The 18,912-nt window shown below is 38.4% G+C and overlaps 1 protein-coding gene across 7 annotated transcripts in view; it reads right to left on the bottom strand.

The window, feature by feature from the left end:
* The window catches only part of BCAS1 (brain enriched myelin associated protein 1), a 127,165-nt gene that overhangs the window by 33,873 nt on the left and 74,380 nt on the right, over nucleotides 1-18,912 (bottom strand). For all 7 annotated transcript variants that reach the window (XM_009437431.4, XM_054674843.2, XM_054674841.2 and 4 more), the window contains exons 5-8: nucleotides 18,546-18,704; nucleotides 17,667-17,711; nucleotides 15,165-15,299; nucleotides 7,938-8,150 (exon numbers count right to left, since the gene is read on the bottom strand). In XM_009437431.4, coding sequence (XP_009435706.3) covers nucleotides 7,938-8,150; nucleotides 15,165-15,299; nucleotides 17,667-17,711; nucleotides 18,546-18,704 — 552 coding nt within the window. The remainder of the gene's footprint in view (nucleotides 1-7,937; nucleotides 8,151-15,164; nucleotides 15,300-17,666; nucleotides 17,712-18,545; nucleotides 18,705-18,912) is intronic.

The following is an 18,912-nucleotide window of genomic DNA, read 5'->3' on the forward strand; positions in this document are numbered from 1 at the left end:
GAACCAAATGGTATCTTTAAAGCCAGACCTCCTCAAGGCCAGCCCACAAAAGTTTCAGGAATCATTATACTGTTTATATTAGACTGAGAAAACCCTTGCATTATTTAAGAACAGCACTTCTAGGTTTTCATACCCTTTTTCCTGTCCTAGTTTATTGCAACAAGACTAGTTTTTATCTTTGATTGCCTGTGTCTAGAAAGTTTCTGGCTGTTCATTGCTCACTATATTTCAGAAGCAACTAGGAACTTGGAGTAGATTCCATCACCAATGTAGATGATGGTGAGGAATAGAAGGGGCTGCTTCTGAATAGATTTTTTAAATCTTCATTATGGTTTCAGACCTCCACATCTTTCTGATGTTTTAAATCTGGCATTATAAATATTGTCTTTTTCAAAAGGAATTGCTATTTTATATTTTAAAGTCAGACTACTTAGCAAAGCCCTCATTTTGGGAAATAATCCAGTTGAGCATCTCTCAAACTTCAATGATTTTCATACCATGTTCTAATTCTTTTTTAAATTTATTTATTTATTATTATTATACTTTAAGTTTTAGGGTACATGTGCACAATGTGCAGGTTAGTTACATATGTATACATGTGCCATGCTGCTGTGCTGCACCCACTAACTCGTCATCTAGCATTAGGTATATCTCCCAATGCCATCCCTCCCCACTCCCCCCACCCCACAACAGTCCCCAGAGTGTGATGTTCCCCTTCCTGTGTCCATGTGTTCTCATTGTTCAATTCCCACCTATGAGTGAGAATATGCAGTGTTTGGTTTTTTGTGGAATACTATGCAGCCATAAAAAATGATGAGTTCACATCCTTTGTAGGGACATGGATGAAATTGGAAATCATCATTCTCAGTCAACTATCGCAAGAACAAAAAACCGTGTTCTAATTCTTGACCTGTCCATGTACCACCTCTATTCAGTTGATGTTTTTCTTTAAACTGACTCTCTTCTCTTTTTACTTAAATATATTTTTACTTAATATTTTTTACTTAAATATATTTTACTTTTAAAATTAAATATATTTTAAAAGAAATGCCTTATCATTACAGCAAATGTCATATCAACATCCTTGCTGTAAATAGTAGTACGTATTAAAAAGTACAATTGATAAAAAACATGCAGTAAGTTCTAATTGTTTTTAAGTCTTTCTTTAAAAAAGAGATCAGCAGGTGTTTGTACAGTAATAAATGCCTGTGAATATCAAGAAGAGACTTCTTAATGTCACCAGGAGAATTGGAGTAGAATGAAAACAGGAGATAAATGCACTATGTAAAGGATTAAACGCTTCTCAGATTGTGTCCAAGAGTCATTCTAAATAATTTTGAACTATTCTTGTACATTTGAACACTGGCCTGCAAGTGTAGCCTTCTGTTAGTGGTTGTTGAAATATCCAGTTAAAATAAGAATTCAAAAATGGATAATAAGAGGGCAGGTTCTGATCCCCCTTTAGTGTTTGACACATGTAAAAGAAAATCTGCTCAGAACCCAAGTCTAGAGTACCATACACTGTGGAATCAGGTACAAATTCAGTGTTTCAGCTATGCGATCTTGAGCAAATTAATCACACTTCTCTGCACCTCACTTCACTTACCCAAAGGCTGACTGTTAGACTATCTACTGATCATAGCGTTGTTTTAAGGAAAAAATAAGATAAGGCCTGTGTAGGGAAAATCATGGCTGAAGCACAGCTGTGACTCACTGAAGCCTGGTGGCTGGAGTCAAACCCACATGGTTCCTCTTGGTACTTACATGAAGACCCTCATTTACATGGGAGTTGGAGATCCTGGAAGGTATGTTTATGGGGGAGGGGCAGGAACAACTCAAACCATGTCTGGAATTCAGGTACAGTTGTCTATAGGCTTTTCTACAAGCCAGAATGTATTGAAGTAGAGCAAAAATAAAGGTTTCAAGAAATGGACCCTAGCAAGAGAATTTACCAGGAGCAATAAGAACTCCAGAGTCAGCAACCTCCAGGGCTTGTGAGAAATAGTGGTTCTGGGTAGGGTGCTGGTGGCTGGTAGAACAACTCATTCCAGCTCAGCTACTCTTGAACTGGCTGTCTACTGGGGAGAAAAAGGGCTGTATGGATGCCTACGGTGGGTCTTGCCAAATGGGGCCACTCTGGGGTCCAAGCAGCTGCAGCGGGATTCTCCTTCCAGAGCTAAGCACAACATGGAAGGAAAAGGTTTTCTGCCTGCTGCCTCGCAAGAGACAGGTGAACTCTCGTGGGCTTGGGAGTCCCAACAGCAGTGATGAGTGGGATAAATTGGCACAGATCATCTCCTTGGTGGCTGTGGTGGTGGCAGTGGTGTGGCTTGGGGCTGACCACCCAGTAGGGACATATGGCAGCCCAGGCTGATTCATGATCACCTATCTTGGATTCCTAGAACTATCTGGATGGGATTTGTGTGGGCATGGATTCATGTATGTTCAGCATTCTATGAAAATTGCTGATATTGATTTTGTTTATGGAAAGCACTTAGCACACTACCTGCACATGGTATATTTTCAATTAGCAGCAGCAATTTTTATAAATGCTGGGAAGAAATGACACTGGCTAGATCTACTAGACCTATTTAGAATTTTTCTTGAGTAATTCTATGTTGCTTTGGAAATGTTCTTAAGTCTGCTTGGGCCAGATGTATGTTTTTTACGGAACCCCTTATAAACAGACATTTTTAACACTGCTAACTAATAGGTTATATTAGGTTCCAGAGTTGGAATGGTGTAGGGGACAATGTGGGTCTCAGTTAAAATCTTGATGACCCAGTGTTATGTTGACCTTTGAAAACCAAAAATTCTAGGTCATACTAACCTCAGCCCGTTGTGCCGTTATTTTGAGATTCATATTGTTTATATTTTGGACTGCATTAGTGAACCCACCCAGCTTGTAAACTTGATAAATGTTCTTTTAACTTGGTCGTTGTCCAAGTTAACTGATAAAAATTTTGAATAAACAGGGCTGAGGCCAGATTCCAGAGGGCTTCCCGAAGACAGCTCCTTGCAATATGTTTTGTTCCTTAATAAATATTCTTGGTCGGCTTGCATTCCTCCAGCTTCTTAGCATGCATTAGATGCAATTGCACAGAGCTGAAAAAAATAGTAATGCTAATAGAGATAATAGTGATGACAACCCACATTATAGGGCCACTCTTAGGCTATTATTGTCAGGCAGTGGGTTAAGTGCTTTATGTTGTATTCCAAGCTAGTATTCAAATGGAAACCAATCTTCTTTAATTTCTAGGTCTCTATTGGAACATCTAATAAACTGTTGCTTTTACTCAAACATCACATCTGCCTTTGGGGCTTGAGGTGTGTCTCTACTCTCCTTGAAAGCTGACTGATGTATTATAGCATCCTCTTTGAGCATCTTTGAGCCAAGCCTGGGTCTCACATTTAACTTGTATTTGTATTGGGCATGGTTTCCATGCTCATACATAAAGACAAATGAAGGCAACTTCTCCCTTCTTTCTGTATGTTCTCTATATAACAGGAAGCCTGGAGCTAGGGAACCAGGAATATCATTTTTCAATTCATTATTTTCTACTGCCAATGAGTATGTTGTGGTGGATGATCCACAGTTGAGGTCCAGCCTCATTAACAGTGACAATAAAAAATCTAGTTTAAAATCTACGGGATCCTGTTTGGACATTTATATTGCTAAGAATGGGGAGCTAAACAGCAGATAACTTATCCATAGAAACTAGAATAACAGAGTTTCCTCTCCTTTAAAGAGCAAATTCAATTCTTAAGGTTTCTTTAAAAGACTTTCACATGGTAACACTTAAGCCAGCATTTGCCCTGTTCCTAGTGAGTCTTCTAAAAGCATCATTTTGATCATGTGACAGCTCTTCTGAGCCCATTAACTTCACAGTAGCCCTAAGACATTTTCTATTAAGCCCAGATTGGTCAGCCCATCTTTCAAGTGCTTCCATAATTGTCCAGACATATGCCCAGACTTTCTTAACCAGAATCCCCATGGGAAGGTGTTAAAATCTGTATTTGAAACAAATCACCCAAATGATTCAGATAAATTTTTTAAGTTCTTAAGTCTATTTTGACGTACACTGATTGCTCCCTTTTCTAAACAACCGTAGCATTTGTTACCTGTACTCCACAGAGTAATACTAAATTGCAAATTTCATTGTTTCAGAATCAGGTTATAATTCAGTGAATATCAGTCATTTGGCGTTCTTTTTTTTTTTTTTTACTCGATCCTCCCAATAAACACGAAAGATAGATGTCATTGGCCAATTTTATAACTGAAGAAACTGAGGCTCAAGAGTTTAAGTGCTCCACTAAAATTTAAACAGTCAGTAACTGTCAGAACTGAGATTTGATAATGTCTCTGTGGCTTCAGAGTGCACATTATTTTCCCACTCCACTCTTTGTCTCCCCCAAAGGAAAGCAGAAAAGGGATATTTTGAAGATATTCCAAATACATCAATTATTAATTACAAATACATGTGCGTGCATGTGTGTGTGTGTGTGTGTGTATCATGTTCCTCCAAATGGATTTCAAATCTTTTGATGCTAGCAAATGAATTTTATACTTGTTTTGCACTTAGGTGGTGTTAACACCAGAAGCCACACGTGGGTGTTTAGTCATGACCACTGATTGTTCATACTTGAAGAAATGATGACATCATTCACTGAGCACATACTATATATTAGGTGCTTTATATGTACAATTATTGGTTTCTTATAACAACACTGTGAGAAAAACACAGTCCTTATTTTACAGATTAGAAATGAGGGTCTTTGAGTGGTCAACCAATTTGTCCGGGGATACACAGCTCAACCTTTCTGATTCTGTTGTGTAAGCCTTGCCATACACAAGAATTATCAAGACTGTGTATCCCAATCCTCTTATTCAACAAATGAAGAAAAGAAACTCAAATAGTGTAAATAACTTATGTAAGGTCACAGAGCAAGTGAGAATCCAATTTACTCAGAACAATAAATGGCATATTTACTCCAGTTAACTGCATTTTAAACATGTTTTTGGAAAGTACAACATAATTTGAAATTGGTTTCCTTAAAGGTATTTTTTTATTTTATAATAATAACTACTCTAGCAATAAAGACTATAAATCAAAACAACTTATACTTTCATATCCATAGCCTGTTCTGGGAAAAATTCATTTCTGCTGTCTGTAACTACAGGCTTATAAACTTTAAAATCAATATGTTTGAAAGCTTTTCAACTAAAAATGAGAGAAGAAAGAGAGGTTAGGTTAGTTATCAGTGAAAATATAAGAAAATGTAAGAATTTCCTAGAATTTCCCTTTGCATTTTTCAAAACTCTTCAAAAATTTACAAGGGTGATTTTATAATCATAGTCTTTGTAATTTAAAGAAAAGCAAACAAAGGTCCTCATTTTGCTTTCTACCAGAATATAAGCTTTCTTACAAGAATATAAGCTAGGAAAGGGCAGACATTTGTTTACTGCTACTTTTTCAATGCCTAGTATTTAGCACAAACTATTTAGCACAAAACAACTTAGCACAAATAAAGTAATTAAAATATTGTTGAATAAGTAAAACTTTGACGAAGAGCCTTTTCTTCTGATTGGGTGCAAGAAGGAGAGACACAGGGGATTTGGTTTTTGATTTCTTTTAACTTCATATTTTTAATGATATACTAAATAAAGCTAAATAGTGGCTCAAAAGACAGTGAGACTGAAATAAATGAAATTCTATCATTAGGGAGATGAATGTCAAGTTGTCCTGACATTGTTTTTCAAAGGAATAGCTTGAACTTCAAAGAAGAACCATTGTATCTCTTGTAGATTCCAAACATTAAATAAGCACTTGAGGCAATAGTTTAGCAGCTTTCTCAAACTGGACAGTATAGAAAGATAAAGACGTCGGCATGGTTAGTTCTTCAACCCTCCTGAGCACGGAGGAAATAGATGAGAGGTAACACTGTTCAGCGGGCACTTTTGTACTAGGTCCAGTGTTGGAGGTTTTACCATCATTATTTCACTTAATCCTTACTTCATTTGTATTCATTTGTATGACATAGGTACTATTATCATTTGCATCTTACAAGTGAGGAAACGAAAGCTCATAGAGACAAACTGAGACTCAAAGTCAGATCTGTCTGATTTCAAACTTTTAGCTTTTACATCAGTGTTTCTCAAACTTCAGCCACTGGCACACCACCTATGTGGTTTTTGCCATATTGTATCATCTGTAGCAGCCATGGAAGTGTGCTGCTCAGATTCCTGCAAGAAAGACAGCCCCACCTGTCATGGCTTCAGCTTCTGCTCCTCTCCCTGGGGGCTCCTACCAATGACTGGGCACGACAGGAGTACTGGGCCATTCATTCCGGTCCAGTGTGGGCCTCTGGAACAGGCAATCTGTACTCTACGATTCTCCATTGGCTTGGTCAGGACTTTCTTAGCACCACCTTCAGTTTGAGGCTTTCTCCACCCACTTCTCCTTCCTTCTCTGTCTTTCTTGCTAGATGGTCAGGACTCTCTGTAGTCTGAAGGCTCTCTGTGCCTAGCTCTGCCACTCCTACTTCTCCTTCACAGATGGCTTCCTCCAATAAATCTCTTGCACGTCAATTCTGTCTTGGTGTCTGCTTCTTGGAGGACCCAAATTTACCATTATTTATCTACTATCAGAACCATTATTTATGTAACACTGTCCTTTTTATTAGATTCCTTTTTAAACAAAATATGCTTATTTAACCTTGAGCAAAACATACGTTAATCTCAAATTGAATGTGCTAACTCTATTTTTCCTAAGACACCTTGAATATGCATATGAATACATGGTAATTATTTAACTAAAATTATTCAGATATGGGCCGCTTAAGTCTTCTCTCTTGTCTCCAATATACACATATACCTCACTTGGAAATTGTTTCTTCTATTATATTGCTGGTAAAAGATATTTTAAGATAAGTAATGGTGGGTGATGAAGAAAAAGGATTACAACAGAATGTGTCAGCTGACATCATCCAAAGTTTTTATGAAATAGTGAAGACTGTGTTCTGGGAAGAACCTGGAAGGAAGGTTTCTGTATGACAGGAAGCAAACAGGCAAGGGGCCCCGCATCCAGCTGGATTCTGGACGACGGAGTAAAGCTGACACCACAGTGGCATCTGCATTCATCATCTGCTTTGCATGGTGTGCCAAGTGCGATAGATGTTTTGATGAAATTCTGAAGTTAGATTTTTCCAGCTCTATGAATTCCACCCACACCCTCATCTCCAACTTCTTGCTCATCTTTTGGCCAAATTTAAAACAGACAAAAGCTCTGCACATGTGTAGCAGCTGGGGCTTGCTCAGCAATGATAATTAAGGAATAGATCTAGAATAACTCAGCCCCACTCCCCCTGTCCTTGCACCACTCAGACCTCATATGGGAACAAAATCAGACAGTGGTTTGACTTTTCCTGTCATAGAGCACAGTGTGTGCCTACCCTGGTGGTGAACTGATGGACACCCTAGGTTTCTAAAAGGATAGTGGAGACCTAGTGGCTGATAATGAATGATTCGGTCTGGCTGGGGAGGAGTGAAGACAGAGAGCCCCTAGGTGGTTCATCTTGCCAGAGTAAGAGTGCTCAAAGAGACCAGGAAGAAGTCAGGGTTTTAAACCATTTCAGAAGGAAAATGAAATCATGAAATACCACAACCCTCTGTCATGAAATGAAGTCACTCAAAGAGTGAAAAATTCTACTTGTTCATTTCCTTTTCTTCCCCACGAAACACATGTTTATAACATGACAGGCGTTTCATTTTTCCTAGGAACACATTAGAAGGCTTCTACTCAATGGGAAGCCGAGTCATTTTGAAGACGAAGAAACACCTTCCATACATTGTTGAGTACAACAGTTAGCCCAATAGAAATAAGTTCTGGAGTCATCCCCGCCCGGACGACTCTCTAACGCTTGAAAATCAGATTTACCTTTTTCCAAAACAGTTTGCCCAGAGGCAGAGAGGTGGGTCCTGATTTCTCCTTGGTTCCCTCCTTCGCAGGTTCAGGGGTTGTCACGGACTGTGTGTGCCCCGATGGGTTGCATCCTTTGGAATTCTTGCCAGCCCCTTGGGTCTCCTGGGATGTAAAGTTGGCTTTGTCTGACTTAAGGTCAGCTGAAGTGGTGGGTGACTTTTCAGCACCCTAAAGAGTTAAAAAAATGGAGGGAAAACATTCAAAATGGTCTCAAAATTTTAAAAATGGAAGATCTCTTTTTAATAAACATGGGCTGAGGTTATACATAATGTTAATTTTCTTCTTTATATTTTTCTGTATTTTAAAAATTTTTACGGTGAATGTGGACTTGTGTTAAAATCTCAGAAAAAGTTAAGATATTTTTCTTTCAAAAAATAAACATAGAAGCATTATTAATTATGTTTATGTAAGTAACTCATTAGGAATCAAGGTGGTGGTAAGAGACCCTTTGCTGTTAGAATATGGAGTTCTTATTTAGGCCACTGGTCTCCAAATGGTTTCAATCAAGTTCCCATCAGTAAAAACATTTTGAATTTCCACCTTCAATACATGCATACTTATTTATGTATATATTATAAACATGCATCATTTTACTAATCAAAATTAGAAATTAAAGGAGAGTTAAATTAAATATAGAACTTCTGAAATTTTTCTCCATACTCCACTTTGGGGATGACTGAGTTAGGCTATAAAGTTAGTAAAAGGCAACTAGGCTGGAACTTGGTGAAGGGATTTTGAATTGGAAGAGTGTCCACAAACCCTATTTCTTCACTTTTAGGTGCAGCCCCTACACTCCACAATTAAAAGTTCTTGAAATGTTATCCATTTGCTCTTTATTTCCTCTCTTCCTCTCTCTTCCTTCCCTTCTTCCCTTCCTCCGCCTCCTTCCCTCTGTCTTTTTCTCTCTCCCTCTGTCCGTATCTCCTTTCTCTCCTTCTATCTCTCTCTCTGAGCAGCTGCACTGAAGTCCAATTCCAGGACATCTGATTTCTTCAGCAAGGGGGTGTGAATTTCTACGCTCTGCCACCCACTGAGTCATGAGATAAAGGAAGAGTTGGGAGAATTATAGTCAGAATTTATCTTGACATGAGTGAATATTGGTACTCATAATTTTAACATCAGGTTCATCTGACCTAACCTCTTAATCCTAAACATCTTCATTTTATGATTTTTTTTGCTCTGGATACTTGTGACTCAATCCCTTTAAATTCCCAGGGATGTAATATCCTTGACTAAATTTTCTGACTAAAAGAAAAAATATATTGCAATAAAAATGGGGTATGGGCCAGGTGTGGTGGCCCAACACTTGTAATCCCAGCACTTTGGGAGGCCAACGTGGGAAGATTTCTTGAGGTCGGGAGTTCAAGACCAGCCTGGGCAACACGGTGAAACCCTATCTCTACAAATAATAAAAAATTAGCTGGGCATGGTGGCTTGCACCTGTGGTCCCAGCTACTTGGAGGCTGAGGCAGGAGGATTGCTTGAGTCCAGGAGGCTGCAGTGAGCCATGATCGTGCCACTGTACTCCAGCCTAGGCAACAGAACAAGACACCATCTCAAAAAAAATATAGAATATGGACAAATTCAGAAACTTTGACAGTATTTTTTGATCCTGGAAAGAGTCTTAAAGCCCATCTGATCCAATGCATGAATTTTCATAGATGGGGAAACTGAGGCCAATGATCTGCCCAATGCTGAACAAGGGCACAACCTGGCCTCAAGTCTGAACTTCTGGCTCCTGTCTAGAGCTCTTCCCAGGGAGCACATTGCTTCTCCAAAGGATGTTTGCAAATAACATGAATTTTACTATTTGATGCAAGACACAACATCTTCTTTGCTGAAATTTTTAATACTAAGAAGGAGTCATCCATTGAGCAGATTCTAAGTTCAAGTTAAGATAAAGAACTGACGTCTGGAAATGAATTTTGTGATAGTTGATACTGGAATAGCTCCAGTTCCATTTAAAAGTATACAAAATGGCAAAATGTTGGAATTTACAATAACCTTTGCATTTTATAGACAGTGAAGTCAAAAAGGCTGAGCTCATAAGATTCTGCATTACAAACGTCCCAAATGCTCTTGAGCACCTGGTGCTATTTTAGCTCTAAACGGTAATTAAATTAAAGGGGACTGGTTAAAGGGTAAGTACCCCTCCTCCTAACACACACATGCTAAGTAGCTTGTTTTCTTTTTCAGAAAATAAGAGAAAGTATTATTCATTAATTCATTTAAAATCCACTTTGAGTGTCTTCTATGAGCCATGATATGTACTAAGTGCTGGGGTTACATGTCCTCAAGGAGAGGATGACAGTAAATAATTCCACAAATAAATGTAAAATTTCAACTGTAATAAGTGCTACTGAGTGGGGAGGGGATTTGAGGCTATTCCTCTCAATCTCATAAAAAGCTAAATCAAGGAGTTTGATCCACTCATGAAAATCAGGGAAGACTTCACTGAGAAAAGGATGGTTGTGCTTTGATCTGAAGGGTGACTGAAAATTAACCAGAGAAGGGAAGAAGAGAGTTTTCCACGCACAGGGAACAACTGCCCTAAGGTCCTTTGGCAAGTATCGGAGCAAAGAGTGGCCAAGCGTGGCTACTTCAGCAACACCCTCTCCTTCTGCTTTCCTGGGAGAATCTCCATTTGCCCAGTGGTGCATTTTAGACCAAGAATCCAGGGGTTGGGGCTGACCTCATCCCCATCTCTAAGAAAGGGCTCTGGTTGCTTTAAGCCAATCATCAATCTGCCAAAGTCATTAGAAGGGCGGCTCCATGGCCCCACGCTATTTTGGTGTAACTTCTGTGGCTTGGCTTTGTACCTTTTCTAAATGCTGTGTTATTTTTCTGGCTCAAGGGTTCCCTTTGATGTGCATTTAGCCCACTTACTCAGAATCACATAGAGGTTACAAAAAACAAGGTTCCCAGGTCCTGGAGTGCCAGAATTTCCCTGGGACAGCTCCAGTTTACCTAATGCATTACATACTTGGCCGTTTTCACCGCTCAGCCACCACCCTTTCTCTCTCTGCTTAGTCTCCCTGGACCACTGTTGCATCTTGAAGACATAATTTCCAACTTTAAACTTTTATTTGATGACAAGAATAAAAGGTAACAGTGACAGACACTGTTTTAAGCACCTGAATGTCCTGACAAAAGTCCTATGAGGAACTATTATTTTTTGTATTTTAAAATTGATGAATCATAGTTTTACATATTTTCGGGGGGTCCATGTGATATTTTGATGCCTGTATACAAAGTGCAATGATTAAACCAGGGTAACTGGAATTTCCATCACCTCAAACTCTTATCCTTTCTTTGTGTTGGAAACTTACAATTTTTCTCTTCTAGCTGTTTTGAAATATCCAATAAATTACTGTTAGCTGTAATTTCCCAATGGTACTATCAAATGCTACAACTTACAGGAAGACACTAATTTTTATGCCAATTTCACAGACAGGGAAATTTAGTTGCTTGGTGGCTAAGTAACTTGCCCACAGTTACACTAATGAGGGGGCAGAGCTGACAGCTGAATCCAGGGAGTCTGATCCCCAAACCCAAGCATTAATAGTGACTCCATACTACACTGTTTCCAATGAATCAAGGTTTCCTGCTCCCTGGGCTATTCCACCCATCAGTGAGGGAAATCTATACCACCATTCTCAACAAGGGCAATATACAACAAAAAATAATATTGCCTTTGTTCTTGGGAGAAGGGTTAGGCCAAATTAGATATTAACATGGTCCGTGGCTCCCCTAAAGAATTACAGTGCATTAACAGGTATAAAGAATATTTGTTACATTAAAATTTCGTGGAGGGAAGGGTGATTACAGCAAAAAATAGTCTAAAAAAGTATCATGGTGAGGGTTGATACTGAGATAAAGATTGGGAAACACATCTATACTGATCAGTTTCATAGGGAAGTGACCAATTTTTTTTTCTCTTTGTATTGGGAGGATATCCAGAAACCCTTGAAAAACATTACAAGGGCACGACCCTACTACAGTTATAGTAACTATATAATTCTAATTTATTTGTGTAGTTGTTTGTTGAATATGTATCTCTTTTGCTAGAGTCTTGGTCATCATCATATCCTAAGACCAAGAAAGCCTTGGTCATGATTACGTCCCCAATTCCCATCAGGCCTAGCTTCTGGCACAAAATAGACAATCAGTCATTCAATTAATAATTACAGTCTATGACAGGGACCAGAGAGAGACACCCACACAAGATCCTGTCATGCCATATTTCCAGCCACCCACCCCTGCTCACTGGGTTGTAGAGTACCAGTCAGAACACCATTAGTCTTTTCATTCCTGCCCACCACTCTCCTGCCTTCCCAAAGAAGTCCCCCAGATGGAGTTCTGCCAGCATCAACCAACTGGATATTCTTTGTTTGCGTTACATAGGAGACTACAAAAATTTTAATTGTGTTTTCAGAGGCAATCTCATGAATAGGGTTGCCAGATTTAGCACATGAGAATAAGAATATAAGATATTCCATTAAATATTAACTTAAGATCAGCAAATAATAATTTTCTAGCATAAGCATGTCCCAAATATTGCATGGGACATACTTATATTTAAATTAAAAAGTTATTTCTTGTTTATCAAAAATTTGAATTTAACTGAGTCCTCTATATTTTACCTGGTGGCCCTACCCATGAAATTCTAGTGGATTCAATTTGGAGATTGTATGTCAAATGACCTTACCTTCTTAATAAATTTTCGTCTTGTTTTCACATTGGGTGTGGGAGAGAGGAGATGTTAGTAAGATGTAAACACTACACCAAGAACCAAAAACAATGAATGAATGGTAGAGCTTATGAATCATGCATGCTGCTTGCTAATACTTCAGCTGCCTTACAGAAAGGGTGGGCACTGGGGAAACCTGAGGAGGGAGGGGAGCATTTTGGGGCATGGCAAAGGCATTCTAAAGGAATGCTCTGTTTTGTGTCTAAAGTTGTCACCAAACAGTGGTGGCCACATGAAAAAGTTTGATTCTGAGACATCACATGCCATTAGGCCGAGAAAAATGGTTCCAATTCAGCAAAAGCTGACACTAAATGTATTTCATTTACTGATTTCAGACTTCCCTACTTTTTGAACTGAGAAAATTCTTTTTATAAGAAGGATCATAGAGATGTAGAGAAATAAAGCCCCAGAATTAACCAGAATTGGTAACCTTTTTTTTAAAATAGCAAAATAGTTTTATCCTTGAATTTGCTTGGATTTCTCGTTTTCTTTTCCAGGTGACAAACCCATGGGGAAATGGAGAGTATCACACTTCCTAAAATCATGATAATGTCACTGAGAGAATCTGGCTGGTTATTTAAAGGCCCTATTTTCCTATCTTTAGAGACAACAGAAATAATCAAAAGAGAAAAAGAAATGAACTATCTCAGGTGCAGAGGTAAAAGCCAATGAGCTCTAACAAACTGCTGCGTAAATAAGAATTCAGAACATTTGGGAGGTGTCCCTTACTTTGATTTGCACTTACATAAAAAAATACACTGAATGCCACTCAAGGCAAAACCCTGAAGTCCTTGTGTCTGTGTTACAGAATTCCAGAAGGCTGTTCCCGCGGCCTCTTCCCACTCTTCCAGAATCCTGTCTTTTCCCTATCTACCTCAGTGACAAGATGGGAGGCCAACAGTTTTTGGGAAGCCCTAGGAATGATAACATTGAACTTGGGTGGTCCCTTTATTGGTGGCAAGAGATACTGCAGACGTAAAATTTTGTAGTGCATGAAGTGAATGTCATAATGAAAGGCAGATCTGGGGAAACATCATACACTTCTTAAACTTTCAAGGCCCTTTACTTACAAAAGCTCCAAGTGGGAGTTAAACTAGATTCTTTCCTATGAGATCTATGACGCGTTTCACCAGCAGTTACTAAGTTATTTCCCAGCAGTTACTAAGTTATGTGATGTTGGAGCACATTTTAATCTTCCCTCCCCCATTGCAATATTTATCATTCCCCATTCTTTTCTCTTCACAGAACAAAATTATCCTGTATGGAAATTGAAAGGTGGCTTCATAACATAGTCTGCTTATGCAAATACAGATTCAGCTGTGAGAACTTTCTATGGAGTGCTTACTTGCATATACAATCCCGGGACTGTGACATCCAGGTAGGGAAGTTTTTTTAATACAGGCTTTTGACTTGGTGGAAAATGGCTGATATTTTAAACAAATTTTCAAGCATGCTAACCCAATTCAGGGATCCTTTAAACTGATGGTTTCAGACAAACACTGGCGTCTTCTTAGACATTGGAAGCATAATATTTCCCAAACTGACTTCAGTGTTGTCCTAACTTCCCAAGGACATGGAGCTGAAACATGCTCTGCCTTCATTCATTGCTTTTTTCCGCCTGGACTTTTATTTGGGTTCAGTGTAAGCTTAGTTAATATTGGAAATAGATGAAACAGACCACAGAAAGATAACATTTATTACTTGAGGTTAGAAGAGTATTTCCCAAAATGTAGGAAGCATACCATTGGTGGATCAGAGAAGATTATAGATTGTGCAGAAATATGATATTACATAGTATTCAAATAGTGAAACCACTTCTCCTTTTCCAACTCTCATTTAATCCTTCTACTAACATTCTGGAGAAAGTCTCAGTCTGGTGATGGTACATCTTTAACATTTTTCTACCATTGGCCAATTAATCACCTTTTAATAAAGCTAGAAAAAGCATCAGATTCAGAGCTTAATACAAATGAGGTAGCTAGAATGTAATGTCTTTTTAATTAGCCAAATTAATGCTTACCTTCCTCTTAGGAAAAATTATTCTGATTTTCTATATATGATATAAAGTTTCTTTTAAAGATACATTTAAATAGAAAATAGGTCAATTTCAATGTAAAAATATCAAATAATAGTACATCTAACAAAAATGGTGAAGGTGGTACACAAGTTATTGACATTTGGGAAATACTGGGTTAGAAGAATAGTTCCAGAACCCTGGTCCGCACTAGGAAGACACCTGTTTGAAATGTTTATGACTATGGGGACTTAAAAATCACTAAAGTTTAATTCATATCATCTTTAATTCTCTTTTAATGATCCCCACCACCCAAGGCTCTGTTTTTACTGGAGAGGAGCTGGGTGGGCTCAGGATGGCACATGTCTTGTGAAGACCAGAGTTCTTGTTTTTCCTCCTACTTTAATAAGATACAGACCTTATGCGTAAAGAATTTTCTAAAGGCAAGTCCTAGCCTGGGGCTATCCAGGTGCTTTTTCTTGGTGCCTCTAGCCTGGATCTCGGATGTCTTCTGACCAGCTTGTCCATCACAGACACTTTCTGCTTTCGATGCCTTTGGGGCAACAGCAGTCACAACCTCAGAACTTTGGTTTTGAACAAAATTCTTTTTCTTTTCTGTTGTTTTAAAGTGCATTAATACACCGTGACAATTAACTGTTGGTACACCATCCCCTCTTCTAACCACAAAACACCGTGTAAATGTTTATCTTTTTTAAACTCCCATATTCACAATTTTAGATGTACAATGATTTTCAACAGTGACCTATTTAAATGACCCAGATGAACACACCTCAAAGCAAGACAGAACAAAACAGAACTCTGTATCTCCATTTGCTGAAGACAAATAACAGGACAAGATAATGCAGTCTCTACTTGATAGTTGTAGATATCTAAATGCTATTGCTACATGGTAAAGTAAAAAATACCTGCAGACAAAATATTTATTTTTCATCCTGGAGTCAAAGCAAAGACTGCTGCTGAATGTCTTTTAGTCTCAAATCGATCTCCTTTGATTCACTATTAGAAACTTTATGGAAGCAATATCACCTGCAAAAATTTCAATTCACTTCTGGATGGGTAGACCCCCCCAGGCAGAGAAAATGTGTAGTGTGAACCAATCCACTGAGGCAAAGTAGAGGGAGATTGAAACCGAAATAGCCTGGCTACAACCACTCAAGATTGTTGACTCAAGTTACAAATGTCAGGGCCTTTCGTGTAGGGAAGGTAGTGGGCTGAAAACAATACAGACTTCAAAAGCATGAATCCAAGAACTTCAGTAGAAAAGATATCAAAATTGCAAGGTATGAGAACCAGGTTTGTAGAAAACACATCTGTTTGTGGGTGTCATGGACAACCTACATTCACAAAACCCTCTTTTGAGACCCAGCTCCACTAATGTGACCCCACAGCTTCCTGGGCAGGACAGTGAGATTTTATCAGCTGGGTACGTTCAGTTTTGACCACATTCTGGGTCAGGGAGGAGTCTTGGTCCATGACCAGCTAAAGAGAATGAGTGCATCAGGTCACTTGGGAAGCCACACACACATTCCCATACCCCACTGTTTAGAGCCTTTTACGCTATGTGGCTTCAAACAATGCAAGACATAGAACCAAAAGAAATACATTTTGCCCCAACCATTCATTGAACTTGACCCTATGACCTCAGAGCAAATGAATAATTTTATAGGAAAATGCATGTAGATGCTTCAGATACATTTTTTTTTTCAATGGAAGAAGAAAATTCTTGAGGAAACCAAGAAATACAATACAAATGTAGTCATGTCATTCAACCAATCTTGGCTGTGATCATGGAAATAGGGATCGCTACATTTAATCAGAGCTCTACAGTTTGCAAAACAATGCCACACCTTCATTCAACCCTGGGGTCCAGGACAAAGAATTTTTTTGTCCCAATTTTATAGACATGAAGACTTGGGTTCAGACAGATTAAGACTGTACCACTATCAAGTAGCAGAACTGGAGCTGAAATGCAGGTCTTTTGAGACAAAATCTAGGATCCTCTTTTCACAGCCAACTCCTTCACATATGGGTAGCAGATGTAGGGGGCAAACCAAGCCATGTATCTGATCCCACTGTTTTTCAAAGCACTTTCCAATATCAGAAGAAGGACCCAAGACACTTATCTGTCACCAAGTTAAACTTCCCTCATGGTTCCCGTGAAACTTAAACCGTGTATTCCACTAGAGGTAACGAGCCTTGTCCAGTGTAAAGAGAGAACATCTCTAGGAAGATGTTATTTCAAGCCAAATTTATTTTGAGGGGAATTGGCTGAATTTCTTGGATGACAGTGAAGAATCTAGGCTCTCTAGCGTGTCCTAATGCCTCTGCATGGCCATCCATTTGGCAAGTGTCCCATGGAAACTATTTTATTTCACCAAACCACTGCCTTTGCAGTAAAGATTTATTTATTTTTCAAATTACATTGAAAAATAACATATTTTTTAGAAAACAAAAATATAGCAGCTTTCTTCTACTTTATTTTTTTAGAGTCCATGTCCTACTGAAAAGCTTTCTTCTACTTTACATGGACTGTTTTTTACTATATTCCCTGGGTCCCTCTACACACAACTAAAAAGACTAAGATGATGATATAATTATTAGTATTCTGTTCTTATGCTATATAAGAAATTGGTATTGTGATATTATTTAGCCAGAGTTGGCACATCTTTCAAGCTTTCCAGTAAAATTTTAATTTAACTACTGTTAATGTAAATAAAATATTTTAAAGACAACCTAACAGCACTATTAAATTGCTAATTATATATAGATATGATACACACACACACACACACACACACACACACACATATGTATCCAAAAAACAAGCAAGCAGACACAAATCCAAATCCAATTCTATGCGCAAACCCAAATATATACATACACACTTCAAACTACCTACCGTGTCTTCTGGGTCCTTTTTTGTTTCAGCTTTGTTAGGTGAAACCTTAAAAGTTTGAGAAAGCCAAATATTAGAAATCATTGCTCTTTAGAGTGATTTTTATTTCATAGATAAATAATTCTTTAGGGTGGTCCAGTTCACCATACAGGTCAAGAATAAAATGAGAAGTATTTTTAGTTCAATAGAAATCTCAGGACCGCCGGGTAATACAAAAGTTAACAAAATTAATATCTTATAATGAGATACATCTGATCTTATACATTTACCAAGAGTGTGACCACATTCAAAATTGTCTCCTGGAAGACCACAGACTTCCAATAAATTTTATCATTACTCCAAACACATGTGCAACCCTCTGGTGTTTGTGGCACATTCTGTTGACATTTATTGTTTTTTCTTTTGAGGTTAGTCTTGATATTTGAAAATAGCCCAAACACATTTGGGACAGTCTGCTTCACTATGCATTCATTCATTCAGGTTTTTTTTTTTTGAATGATTTCTACAGTATTTTATTTGCCACTTGAGTGGCAAAACTGCTTTGAGAGGTCCACAACACAGGGAGATATTTTTCAATTATTTTTATGATCAATGACCATAAGACATTCAATTGCAATAGAATTCCATTACAACACAGCCCATGTTACATGATTTGGGCATCCACTGCTTATACCACGGTTCCCAGCTTCAGGGGCTCTCTTGCTAAAAGCCTGATATAACACAACTTTCTTATGAAGCATATCTTGTCCCTGTTCTCTCCCATGCTCCAACAGCACCATGATAATTCATTTAGTACAATAACATTCAAATGTGCATTATTCTTAGAATTAACAAAACTTTTGAGCAATAGAGTGGAGGGGAAAAGAGGAGAAAACTGCTTACCAGAGTTTTAAAGAAACTCATGATGGAATTATTATTCTCTGCTATAGCTGCTGCCTGGGAGTCGTCCTTTGCAGTCTCCAGTCCTTCTGGGTCCCCAGGGACAGAGCAATCCGCAGTTCCAAGTTCTTGTCCTTCTTTTTCCTTGCCGTCAACTATGTCCTAGGAGCAAAACAGTTGTCACAGTTGCCACTTGCTGAATGTGAACTCTCAAAGTCATACTTTTGCTTCACACCCCTTTCTCTCTTACCCCCTAATTCCAGCCATACTTCTTCTGCCCACAGGCGTGCAGAACAATCATGAGATTATAAGAGTCACTCTTCCTTCCCTCCCCCTCTTTCTAACATATTCAGCATTTGCTGTTGGTTGG

Source organism: Pan troglodytes, chromosome 21 (genome assembly GCF_028858775.2).
Source record: "Pan troglodytes isolate AG18354 chromosome 21, NHGRI_mPanTro3-v2.0_pri, whole genome shotgun sequence".
Classification (NCBI taxonomy): Eukaryota; Metazoa; Chordata; class Mammalia; order Primates; family Hominidae; genus Pan; species Pan troglodytes.